The following is a 12,588-nucleotide window of genomic DNA, read 5'->3' on the forward strand; positions in this document are numbered from 1 at the left end:
CGTACCTATCAAAAAATAAAAAATTGTAACGCTCAACGGAAAACGAATTAAATGGAGAATGTTCGACAGATTTAAAGAGAATTCGCTGAATTTGTGGATAATTAGTAATTACATTAAAAAAAAAACTATGTAAAAAATGTCATTTAACATATAGTCTGTTCACATATCAAACATCCACCAGCTATTGACTTATGTTGGTTAAACATTAAATATCCCTATAATCGTTTATTGTAACTGGAGGCTTGGCTGTCTGCTGTCTTTTTGCATCTTGTTCAGACTCTTCTCTTCCACAACTTTCTTCTTCTCTGACTCGATCTCCGTCAACCTGGAATGAAGGTTAAGGTCAAGAGTACCACAAGTTGGAAGTTATTACTTGGCAAAACTCAAACTTTTGACGTCTTTGGCGGTGATGTAAATCTCGAACTCCTTCTCCAAAAGTTGGATGACTTCAGTGCCCATCATCGAGTCCATCCCCAGCTCGGCCAGCGTCGCATGTTGACTCACGGTCTTGATGTCCTTGATGCCTAAGACGTTGGCAACGGCTTCGACAGCGCTGACCACACCGTGACTCCTGTTATGTTTCTCTGCGACCAACATGCTGGAAACAATCGTATTGTCTTGCTTCAAGAATCTATCCAACACTTCCAGACAACTCGAGATTTTCTGTTGGAGAGTACCACCGATGACCAGTTCCTGGTTCTCATTTTGCATCTTGGCAACGAGTCCCACCTTGAACAACAACAGTCACAACTCTTCAGCTATTACTTGGTCCAAACGTACGTCTCCGATGGCGCCCCACTGGATCGCCAAAGCTGGAAATCCGTCGCGTTTTCTCCTCTCGCAGATCCTCTCCATGATCGAGTTGGCCATGCCGTAGTTGGTCTGACCGGCGTTGCCGCGACCGCAAGAAACCGAAGAGAAGATGACGAAATACCTAAACCAGAAAATCACCACCTGGGAAGCTTACTCAGTACTGACCTCAAATGTGGACAGATCTCGCGAGTTATTTGATCGAGATAGGTGGTGGTTCGAGCTTTGGGGGCCAAGGACAGGTGAAAAGTCTCCTCGGTTTGGTCCTCAAAGAGCGCATCTTTCAAGACCACGGCTAAATTAAAGATGGCGTCGATGGGACCTAGTTGCGTAGCGTCGTTGATCAAATCAAGACAGCCTTGCTTGGTTGTGACGTCTCGCGTCGAAATTTCAACCTCAACGCCGTAAGACCTCCAAAATCTGGAGGGAGTTAGATGAAGAATTTCAATATCACAAACTTACCTTATCCTTTGGGTTTGGTACCCTGTTTGTACTCCCGATCTGGAGACCAAGACCAATTTTCGGGCTTGTCTCAAGACCAGCCAATCAGCCAATTCCAAACCGACACCTCCCAACCCTCCAATGATGACGTACGACTTGGTCAAGTCGCAGTTGAATCTTCAATGCAATTACACTAATTAGTACCTCAGGTGAGCCCCAAAGATGTGTTTTTCGACCTCTTCTATTAGTAGTACTCACCTCGGAAGCGCCGGGAATAACTTTTTGGGTCCAACACCTTCGTCTCTCACTTTCACCAACACCTTCCCTATATGCTTCCCAGTGGTCATGTATTTGAACGCCTGTACCAGTTCGTCTCTGCCGAAAACGACCCTCGGTAAGGGCTTAACGTACCCATCGTGAACACCTTTGTACATTGCGTCGACAAGTCTCTCTTTTAATTCCGGCGAGTTTTTGAAGATCTGATCCAACATGATTCCGTGGTAACTCGCTCCTCGCTCCATCAAGAGAAGATTGAGACTCGAGTCGTTCCCAAGGTCGAACTTTCCAATTTCTAAAAAGCATCCGCCTGGCGCCAAGCATCTCACCGATGCCCTGAGCTTGTCTTCGGTCAAAGAATTCAAAACGGCGTCAACACCGCGATCGTTAGTACCCGCTTTGATCATTTTCTCGAAAGAGGTATCGCGGGAGTTGCCGATGTGGCTTTCAGGAATCTGGGGGTAGTGCTTTCGAAGGTAGTCTCGCTTGTCGTGAGTCCCGACGGTGACGTAGACTTCGAACTGGTGGTGGAGACAGACGTTCAGAGCGGCGAGTCCGACGCCGCCGGCACCGGAATGGATCAAGACAGTACTCTTGGGTTTGAGGTCTGTGACCTACAAGGCAAGTGGATTAAAAGGCATATTCTTAGTTGGACAGTTTCACCAAAAGCAAAGCGTAAATCACTGTGGAGTAGACAACGGGAATGGTGGCTGCGTCTTCCAAGCTCCACGACTCGGGTACCGCCCACAGAAACTGAGAATTACCTCTGACATGAGTTGCTAGAGCACGATTGTCAATCATTCCCATGACTCGGCGCCCCCTTTAAGCAAATTATCATAGAAACGTGTGGTATTTTATTGAAAACTTAGGTACTTCGGATCTAATCCGGCGAACTCGAAGCCTATTAGACACTCTTGTTCGATGCGGTCGGTGGTGATAGTTTCCGCGCTGATGCGACCCGTCGCCAGCATGATATCTTTGAAGTTGATGGCGGAGTAGGAGTTCTGCAAGGAAGCGCTGAGTCATCATCGTCATTTAAAATAAACTGCACTTACGTAGATGGGAACTCTAGTTTCTGGGAGTCGGGACTCGTCAATGAGCGCCCCTTCCAACCACCTCATGGTCGACAAGTCTCCCTTTACCAAAACATCCCCGAAACAATGCTCACATTCCACTTCTTGCACCTCTTCCAAAAGCAAGTGCCTGTAAGTTCCCCACTTCCCTGACTTGTAAATGTTTATGGCTAGATTTTTTCTCAATTGATTTCCATAGAAAGGTAGTTGAGGGTCGAAATCCGGCGCCTCGTCCATCATGAAGAAACATTTGACCTTGTGTCCCTCTGGCTCCCTCCTGAGACAGTTGACCAATCCGATCAAGCCGTCAGGTTCGCGATTTTGACCGTAAACCACAACATTCGCTTCAGATTTTACAAAGTTTTGCAACTGAGACAACCACTCGGAATTGTTCGACGACACCTCGACAAATTTCGTCTCAATGTTTGCTTCAGACTTCTTAAAAAGGATTAATTTCTCTTGGGCCGTCGTGTACTCGGTGACAACTTCGATATTGTCCAAATCCGAGAGCTCAAAGTCGACTTCTTCGCTAGTCAATACAAAACCTTTAGGGTGAAGAGCGTTCAACACCTGTTTTAAGGAAGTGGGATTTTGTAGAAGTTTAGTGGCGACGATCAAAAGCAAGTTGCTGTCAGGAGTTAGAAATTTTTTTTCGACTTTGACACCAGGAATCGGGTCCAAGATAGTTTCGCTGGAGACTATTAGATCAGGAGTGACGATCGGAACGTCGTCAAGAACTTTGCAAACCAGAGGCAAAAGAGGTTCACCAGAACCCTCCACAATTTCAACGGCTTTGAAATGAACTTCTAGGCTATTCTCGAGGATGATTTGGGTGTTGACTCTTATCAGCTGGGACAAATTGAGCGACTCCTGATTCGGAACGAATTCATACTTCTCCAAAACTGGTTCCAAACGAGCTTTTTTCTTGGAAATGGACTTTAGTGTTAACCCATGAATTTCAATTCCGCCAGATCTGCACAAAAATAATTCAAAAGCGTCAAGGTTGGCAGCAAGTTATACTTTATGATGTTGCATTCCTTGTAGACGTGCACCGGAATCAGCGACTCCTTATCTTTGAAATAGTCAACAACTTCTAAGTGTTTCAAAGGATCAATTGACAACTTCTTTATCTTCACAGGAACGCTGAGCAATCTACTGTCAGCTTGAAGGATCTTCATTTGAAGCATCTTATCCATGAAGCTGGTCCAATTGTCCTCCCACTTGACCAGACCGGTGGAGGCATCTATGTCACACCTCGCAATACTCTTAAACATACCACTGAAAACAATTTATGAGAAAATCTACACGACATTGTCAGGCTTGCCCGTAATTATATCCCCGAAGGTAGAGTTCTTTGTAGATCTCGTCTTGCTCCAAGACTAGTGTTGGATCTTCAGTGTTCAGAACATTTGGTTCTAAATTTATTTGTTCTTGGCTCATATTGGAACAGAGAGTAATTCGACCTGTCACAACAACTGCGTCTTTGTTCATAACTTCAAAGTTGCCAGTGCCTCTCTGGATAGTGATGATGAGTTTGATAAAACCATTTTTCGGCATCGTTACGGCACGTATAAACTTGCAGTTTTCGAAAACCACCGGCAAGTCCTTCACCAACAGTCTCCGACTTTGAGCGAAGGTTTGCCATACTAGATGCAGATATTCTGTGGCGGGAAACAAATTGCGACCTGAAACGTTTCATCAATACATTGTTCTAATTGCTAGTCCAACAAACCATCAATCACGTGCCCCGCTATGTGCTTGAACTCTTCGTAGTCGTTCGAAACATTGTAATCCCTCTGTTCAGCGTCTGACGCAATAAACTCAGTAAACTTGTAAGCGAACCAGCTCTTGTCGTGGTCCCACTTGACCATGGGTGAGATCATGGGAGTACCTCGACTCACGGGATACACAATTTCGGGATATAACTTGTGCAGTTGAGGATTGTAACCGCATTCGTACAATCTACAAAATTTTAAGTGAAAACCAGCTTACGGGTTGGGTTTTGGCAGATACCTTCCCAGAACCTCCAAAAACATGACGACATTGTCCTCCGCAAGCAACACGTCTTTGTCGTTTAAGTGTTGGTCGGAAACATTCAAGACGAACGAATTTTTAGACACGTTGAGCAACGTCTCGTGACCCAAGAAGTCGCCGGGCGAATCCAGTTTTGACAAATTCGTGTTTTTGGCAAAGTATCGGTTTTCTTTCTTGGGAACTGATTTAGGCAAACTATTCAATTCAGGGATGCCGTCGAAAAGGACGTTTGATACAAAGTCCGACGGTTTTTGACTGATCTTGTAAGCTGTCAATGCCGTTTCTTCTATGGTGATGACATCGTAGTAGTAAGCGCTAACTACCTTGCTCCAAGAGTCGCCATATACTGCGGTTGGGATCAGTTCTAACGATTTTAAGACGTCGACGAGTCCGATTTGCACGGCGATGGCACCGAGGATGTTGTCTTCTTGCATTTGATCCTTCAAAATCGTGTCCAAGATGTTGACGTTTTTGGTTGCCAAGATATTATCGATTCTTTAAGGAAGATAAACTAGGTTGAATCTTCGAATAAGGATGAAAGACTTACCTGGAAATTGTATTTTTGAAAATTGGAAATTGCATAAGATAAGAACCTAGAAGCTTGAAGGAGTTTTCGAACTGCCCGAAATAGACGTAAAGAGGTTTGTGTTGAAAGGAAAAGAACTTCGATGAGGTCCTGAGCGGACCGTTCTTCGACGCTATTATGAAGCCTCGATAAATGTGATTGCCAATATTCTTTTTGTGAATGTGATGGAGTAACCCAACATGTTCCGCGTCAAGTTCTCTACTGTTGACATCGTTCAACAAAGACAAAACTGCTTCTTCGGTGTGTCCACTAACGCAGACCAATCTCGGAACATCATCGCTGGGAACTCCTCCGTCGACTTTCTTCTTTTTGAATCTTTTGAACACCGTGTGAGAGTTATTACCTCCAAAACCGAAATTGTTGACTCCTACGAGAGCTTCGTCGCCTTCTAATTCTGTCAAATCGAGTACCACCTTCATTCTTCCTTGCTCGAACCCCTCCATGCCTGCTTTGATCTGTTTCAGATGGATATTGGGAGCAATCAACCCAGTGTCCATCGCTATCAACACTTTGATGATGGAACAAACTCCAGAAGCTGATTCGGCGTGACCGGTATTCGACTTGACCGAACCGACCAAGAGAGGTTTGTCGCGTTTTTTGGCCAAAGCGTGGTCGATGGCTTCGACTTCTTGGGGATCTCCGACTTGAGTACCAGTTCCGTGCGCTTCAAAAAAGCTGAGTTCGGAGGGGTGGATCCCGCTCTCGTCGTAGATTTCCGTCATGAGTTGCTTTTGCACTAGAGTAGAGGGGAAGGAGATGCCTTGTTCTTTGAAACCGTCACAATTGACTTTGGTGTTGATGATTTTGGCGTAGATCCGGCGCGCGTTCTTTGCTTTTTGGAGAAAGATACTCGCAATGGTCTCTCCTCTGACGTAGCCTTTGGCGTCTTGGTCGAACACACGACAGATGCCTTCGCTACTCAGTACTCCCAACCTAGAGCAAGCACAGAATTGTGCAAATATTTACAAACAAGTTCAGATAACATTACTGGAAGAATTGAAGGGTATTGCTTGGATGTAGGATTATATTACTGCCGGCAACTATAGCGTTGTCGCATCGTCCACTCCTGATGGCCCTGAACACCAAGTCCAAAGCGTTCAAGGAACTGCTGCAAGCGCTGTCGATGATGCTCGTCGGACCATTCAGTTTCAAAAAGTAGCTGACCCTGTGCGCGTTCAGAGAGCGCAAGTACCTAAAACGTACTAACTCAGTACCGATAGTACCGCCGTCGAAACGTACCCTGTCATTCCAAATCTCTGCGGTTCTGTAATACGCGTCAGGATAGTGTGCTCCATCTCTGACCAACACGTACCAACAAAGACTCCCGTTCTCGAACCTTCCACTTCGGAGGGATTCATTCCGGCGTCCATGATCGCCTCCACCACCGTCTCCAACAAGATCCTCATCATAGGGTCCATCACGTTGGCTTGGCGGTGGTGCATTCCGAAGTATCCGGCATCGAAGCGGTCCACGCTGGGGATTTTGCCGCTCCTCTGGGGTATTTTCGGGAGGTCTAGTTTCCATTTTCGGTCGTCGTCGGTTACCATGTCCGTTTTGCTGAAGAGGTTGTCGCGAAATTCGCGGATGGTGTTGGAATCCGGGAGGCGACCGGACATGCCGGAAATGACCACTTCTTCGCCCGGAGGGGCAGAGGAGAGCCACTGGCTGTACACGAAGTCGGATTCGCCGGATCTAGCGTGAGGTTGACTCGCCTTCATCGCTCGATACTTCTTTGACAAAACTATTAAAATCTTTAAAAAACAAAATGAGAACTTAATACCAGCTACATATTTAATCCACAATATAAGAGTTATTATTAATAAATGGTCAAAAATATGTACATACGTGTACAAAATATATAAAACGAAGAGGTATACTTAGATAAAACAAATATTAGCAAAAAAGAAAATTATATAGAATGGAGTTCACGAAGAATCCCCTAAAGCTTTAGATTTGACACGTCTTGACTATGATGTCAAATCGCAGACTGTGGCATAGAACACCTATTTGGAAAATGTGGCAACCCTTGATACAACAAAGTGAATCAGTTTGTGAAAGGAGTTAAGACAAACTCTCGAAAGCAGGTGGGATTTTTCTCTGGAGCAGATTTATACACAGTAAAAAAAATAGTATCCAAGGAGTGAAACACCTGGAGAGTTTTCCGCAAACTGACTGAAAACTTTCTAGAAAATAAACTAATGAAAACTACTCAAACTTGATAGAAAACTTCTTCAGTGAAAAATATGGCGAAAGGTCTCACCAAGACACATCTAAAATGAATAGGCAGTATTAGGGAAAATGCAAAAATGACACCATGGATGACTATGTCCCGCCGTTAGTACGAGACAACTGAAGAAAGCAGAAAAGCTAGATTTCTTCAGTTCCAAACAACATATACTGTTTTTAATTTTATAAGTGAAATACTGGAAGAAATGTCTTGATCACTTACCCTTCTGGTAAACTACCTGAGTAACGCAAAACTGAACACCTCACCTTCGAAACTTAGGTTTTGTTTAAGTTATGGCGAAGTGAGTGAAAGAAGGGGGGGTTAAATTTAAGAAAATAAATAAGCAAGGTTGTCTGCGTTTATTGAGTAGTAATGCATATGTATGCATTTTTCAGTCATTTCATTACCAAATATATACAAATTAAAATTGATAATAAAAAATTATTTTTGCATTTCATTCAGCTCTGACCCGGGTTTCCTGTCTGCCTATAACAATATTAGTTATTAAGTCGCATGACACACAAAGGATTGCCTTAATTCACGAAAGTGAAGTTTGAGAAATCATTTCGCCATTTTAAGCTCAGTCTGAAGCAATACCTAGTAGGAGAAGCAGGAGCGGACAGGTGTCATGCTTTAGCTCAATAGAAGGAGTACTCTTGGACCATGTGTGTGATTTTCAGACTTCACAAAGAGGTGCTTATAAAGATGTAGCAAGTTCTGGGCTGCTCTGTGGTACACACGATTAACAATAATTCGCATTTATAGGATAACTTGGTCTTCGTCTATTTTATTAAATTTATTTTTCTTGTGTCACTTTCTGTGGTAAATTTTTTCCATTCTATTGTAATGAGCGAAGAATAATGGGCCCGCGTTTAACACTCTCACGAATCCGTGCTTTATCAAAGTCATGTTAAATTCCATAATAATAGAAATTTGTGGAACGCATACTTTCACTTCAACAACATTTGTAAAATTAAATAAATTAAAATTAAAATTCCCGAATTAATGCAAGTAATTACTGATAACTGCAATTTAATTGATGTCCCGACTTTACGAAGGTCATTTGAAAACATGAAGCGAAGAATAACATTATGTTTGGAAGCTGAAGGCAGACATTTCGAACATTTACTTTAGTTCGTAAATACGATTGGAGCTTCTCATGATTCTTTTACAACCGACAGGTCACACATAATGGACACCTTTATGAAAATCAAGAATAAAATTTTAACGAATTGCCAACTGAAATTTTTGGTCACAGCCAACTCTAATTTTTTTTTTTCGATCTCACGGTATTAGTATAGTCATCTGCAAGTAAAGGTTTAGATATGAGCGTTACCAAGATTAAGATAAAAAATTAAATGCGAAAATAAAACATCCTTTAGATTAGATAAAATATATGAATCATTACAAAATGTTAAAAATTATCTATGCGAAGGGGCTCATTGAAAAAACAACAGCAAGAATGCATTTTGCTGAGAAGGTATTTGTTATGGTACATAATATAACAAAGATTATGATTAAGATACCTAATTCTCATTAGTAAACACGAAAATGTATTTAATTAATTTATTAATTTATAGAATTATTTTTGTGAATAAGTTAAATTATATTTTTCCAAGCCATAGCTTTGCGACTAGACTCCTGTCTTTTCCTTAATCCAGTCCCTGTAGGCAGCAGTCCTGGTGTACCCCGAAGGATAACTACTGTCGCATCCTGCGTCGCTGACAAAACTCGCGATAGCCACGTGACGAGGATTAGTACCAAAATCGACAACAACGGGACCGCCACTGTCGCCCTAAAATTTCCATCAGAAAAAAACTACCAGAATTTTTTGAAAAATACTCACATGGCAAGGAGCTTGCACCGGATCGATGTTTAAAGCGGCACAAACCATCTCCGGAAGGATTAACCCTGTAGTACCGTAAGCGTCTTGACACTGCTCGTTGCTAATAGTGGTCAGGTCTATGTAATGTAGGAGGTTGCTGATAGCGGAGCTGCTTACGTTGGTACGACCCCAACCGCTCACTGTTATAGCGGTACCGGCTTTTATCTCATCAGATGACAACGAGATGGTCGTTGTGTATTCTGCATCAAAATATCGAGTGTTGGTACTTGTTTTGGCAAAACAATATTTGTTTTAACTTACCATCAAGAGTGAGCGATTTTGGCAACTTGATCAATGCAATATCGTTGGCTAGAGAGTCAGCGACGAAGTCCTTGTGCAGGATGAATTCTGTCGATATTGCCGAAGGTTGGATTTCTAGAGAGATGTCAATTATTCCTGTGTATATCAGAACGGACTCGGCTCTAATAACAACAAAAAATAATATAATGGAAAGAAAACTACTAGAAGAATTACGTGTTGACGCAGTGTCCAGCTGTCAAAATCCATTCCTCGCTGATTATCGCCCCGGAACAGAACCAGAACCTTGATCCCAGTTCTTGTTGGAAGAAAAGCGCAGCCTGCCAGGGAAACTGGCCTAGACCAGCTTCGACGCCATTGATGATTCGTGGCCCTTCTAAGGTTAGATCGTGTACCAGAAAAAATCGCAAAATTTTACTTACCGATGTCCTTTAGGATAACCGGCTTGGCATCCTGGCTGTTTGACAGTGTAAGGGCGCACAAGAGCAAAAGAAAACACTTCATTTTGTGACCAAAGCCAGTACTAAACTGAAGATACGAGTTATCTCACATCAGAAATTACTCGTAAATATAGTTCTAGAAAAATAAATTCGGCGAACATTGACAAATCAGTTAATTCGTCTTTCTGATAAAGGATCATAATATGGATTAGTGAATTCGGAGTATGTCAAGTGTTTTGAAATGTGAAACTTTCTCTAATCTTGCTTATTGACATAAGCTTGCAATGGTGGATCTTTTTGCCTTTTTACTCTTTGTTTCAGGTTTTTTAATGAAAAGTGAGTTCAAATTTGATAAAATAATATGTAGCACTCGTGATTACGTTAGATTTACGGATTCACAATAATTCTAGGATTAATAAAACAAATGAGTCATTATTTCAGTGATATAAAGTGATAGAAATGTGTAGATTAGGTCATACCGAGTGATCAAAAAGAAAACAAATCAAGAGCGCTACCTCATCTTTTGTTTTACCGAAACCTTTGTCTTAATTTGATCATATGAGAATTATACCGAGAGATCGAAAAAAAATAGAGTTGGCTGTGACCAAGAATTTCAGTTGGCAAAAATTTCAAATATCAGATGTCAGTCTTAAAAGTTAGGTTAGTGATTTTGAGAACGTTGAAATCTTGATTTTCTTAAAGGTATGCATTATGTGTGACCTGTCGGTTGTAAAAGAATCATGAGGAACTATGAACTAGAGTAAATGTTCGAAATGTCTGCCTTCAGGTTCCAAACATAATGTTACTCTCTTCGCTTCATGTTTTCAAATGACCTTCGCAAAGTCGGGACCGGGGACATCAATTAAATTGCAGTTATCAATAATTACTTGCATTAATTCAACAAAAAGAAAATAATCAAGGCAACGTAAAAATGTAATTCAAATGTCATCACTCATCAGATGCCATTTGAATTACATTTTTACGTGCTGCCAACTGAAATGTGTTAATCATGGCCATCTAGATTTTTTTAATTTTCGATCGCACGGTATTTGCTATCCACAGTCGTTTTACTGGTTGCCTACCCCTCAAAAAACAATTATTATTTAATTAATTAATTATTAATAATTAATGCTTTATCCTCAATGGTAAAACCCACTTTACCGCTTATTCTAAGATAATTGTTGCTTACCATTACTGTAAACGTCTGTAAACTTTACTGAAATCGAAAAGTTGTTTTCTAGGTTAACAACAGTACATCATTGAAGTTTCTTTGATATTTCAGCTTCATTGCTTACCAGTGGTGTCGCGTTTGGTAATAAGGCTGGTAAATTACTCATTCTTAATAATAATAAAATCCACAATATTAATTCCAGCTTGTAAAATTCATGATTTATTATAAAGTAGTGTTGTGAACGACTAACGAAGGTGTGAAGGAAGCAAAATAAAGTTGCTTTTCCAGTAGCAAATCCAATCTAACCCTCACGGTGGTGTTCAAGAAAATCACATTGGAAGATTACTTTGAAGAGTTTTTGAAAACGTTCCATTTAATGTATTGTAAAATCATTAAATACAGGTTTGGCAGCGATAGGGAGGAGACGTGGAAAAAGATCAGCGAAAACAAACGTAAACAACGACAAGTGAGTGAGAGGTGATAAGCAGAAGACAGCGGACAAGAAAGAGAGGGCATGCTGAAATCGCCGAAAGCAAGGAAAGAAAGCAGCAAGAGAGAAAGAGAAGAGTGTAGGATGTCGGAAGAAGGCCTAAACCCATTCAAAAAGAGTTCCAGAGCCGAAAGATCCCCAAGTAGAAGCGAAGAAGGAAATCAAAGCAAAGAAATGAAAAAAAATTGAAACCGTGCTTAGAGAGATAAGAGAGGATATGGCGGAAATAGTAGAGGAGAGTAAAGTACGAAGAAAGGAATTAGCGACAGTGAGTGAGAAGAAGGGATTACAAGGAAGAGCGTACATCCTGAAATCGTCAGAAGTAAGGAAAGAAAAGTGCAAGAGAGAGGACGTCGAACGAAGGCAAGAACCCACTCAGAAATAGTTCCAGAACGAGAAGATAAATAAAAACGAAGAAGAAAATCAAAGTAAGGAAATGGATAAGGAAATGAAAACAACCATGATTAGAGGAGATAAGAGAGGAGATCAAAGCACTAAAAAAAGAATTAGCGGCAGTGAGAGAGGAGATGAGAGGAAGGGAAGAAAAAGGGCAGGCGGAGAAGGCAGATTGGAGGAAAAGTATGAAAATGATAGAGGAAAAAATGGAACAAGGAGAAAAGAAGGAGAGGAAGAATAATGTTATAATAACTAGAATAGGGGCAATAAGTGGAAATATAGAGAGGGGGGTGGAAGAATGGTTAAAAAGGAAGATAGGGGTGAAAGTGAATGTAAAGGAAGCATTTAAAATAAATAAAGATAAGATGATGCAGAGCAGAAGAAAAACATTGTGCTAAATAAGATTAAGTTGAAGGAAAAAAGATGATAGGATGTATATAAATGACGATTTGACAAAAGAAGAAAGGGAAACTCAAAAGTAGTTAAGAGAGTTGGCCTTAG

The 12,588-nt window shown here is 41.4% G+C and overlaps 2 protein-coding genes across 2 annotated transcripts; both read right to left on the reverse strand.

The window, feature by feature from the left end:
• Nucleotides 1–126: 126 nt before the first annotated feature.
• On the reverse strand, nucleotides 127–6,953 carry LOC138127603 (fatty acid synthase-like). Its single transcript, XM_069043678.1, has 16 exons — nucleotides 6,460–6,953; nucleotides 6,209–6,412; nucleotides 5,182–6,153; nucleotides 4,614–5,129; nucleotides 4,333–4,562; nucleotides 3,925–4,285; nucleotides 3,621–3,878; nucleotides 2,583–3,573; nucleotides 2,401–2,531; nucleotides 2,191–2,347; nucleotides 1,510–2,141; nucleotides 1,273–1,428; nucleotides 979–1,230; nucleotides 781–934; nucleotides 374–729; nucleotides 127–325 (listed from the first exon to the last, which is right to left on the reverse strand). Exons 1-16 carry the CDS (start codon nucleotides 6,936–6,938, stop codon nucleotides 226–228), a joined length of 5,949 nt encoding a protein of 1,982 aa, XP_068899779.1. The 5' UTR covers nucleotides 6,939–6,953; the 3' UTR covers nucleotides 127–225.
• A 1,871-nt stretch (nucleotides 6,954–8,824) lies between these two features.
• LOC138127733 (brachyurin-like) lies at nucleotides 8,825–10,173 on the reverse strand. Its single transcript, XM_069043804.1, has 5 exons — nucleotides 10,013–10,173; nucleotides 9,807–9,966; nucleotides 9,594–9,754; nucleotides 9,294–9,532; nucleotides 8,825–9,242 (listed from the first exon to the last, which is right to left on the reverse strand). The coding sequence occupies exons 1-5, from the start codon at nucleotides 10,092–10,094 to the stop codon at nucleotides 9,081–9,083; spliced, it is 804 nt and encodes a 267-aa protein (XP_068899905.1). The 5' UTR covers nucleotides 10,095–10,173; the 3' UTR covers nucleotides 8,825–9,080.
• Nucleotides 10,174–12,588: the final 2,415 nt, after the last annotated feature.

This window comes from Tenebrio molitor, chromosome 4 (genome assembly GCF_963966145.1).
Source record: "Tenebrio molitor chromosome 4, icTenMoli1.1, whole genome shotgun sequence".
NCBI lineage: Eukaryota > Metazoa > Arthropoda > Insecta > Coleoptera > Tenebrionidae > Tenebrio > Tenebrio molitor.

Bases quoted from the DNA above. Each gene is read 5' to 3' on its own strand.
- LOC138127603 (XM_069043678.1), bottom strand. From the start codon at position 6,938: ATGAAGGCGAGTCAACCTCACGCTAGATCCGGCGAATCCGACTTCGTG. The intron at 6,413-6,459 runs GTACGTTTCGAC...AGTACGTTTTAG, and splicing joins CAGAGATTTGGAATGACAGG to GTACTTGCGCTCTCTGAACG. The intron at 730-780 runs GTACGTTTGGAC...TTGTTGTTCAAG, and splicing joins AGTGGGGCGCCATCGGAGAC to GTGGGACTCGTTGCCAAGAT.
- LOC138127733 (XM_069043804.1), bottom strand. From the start codon at position 10,094: ATGAAGTGTTTTCTTTTGCTCTTGTGCGCCCTTACACTGTCAAACAGC. The intron at 9,755-9,806 runs GTAATTCTTCTA...TGTTGTTATTAG, and splicing joins GCTGGACACTGCGTCAACAC to AGCCGAGTCCGTTCTGATAT. The intron at 9,533-9,593 runs GTAAGTTAAAAC...ATTTTGATGCAG, and splicing joins AAAATCGCTCACTCTTGATG to AATACACAACGACCATCTCG.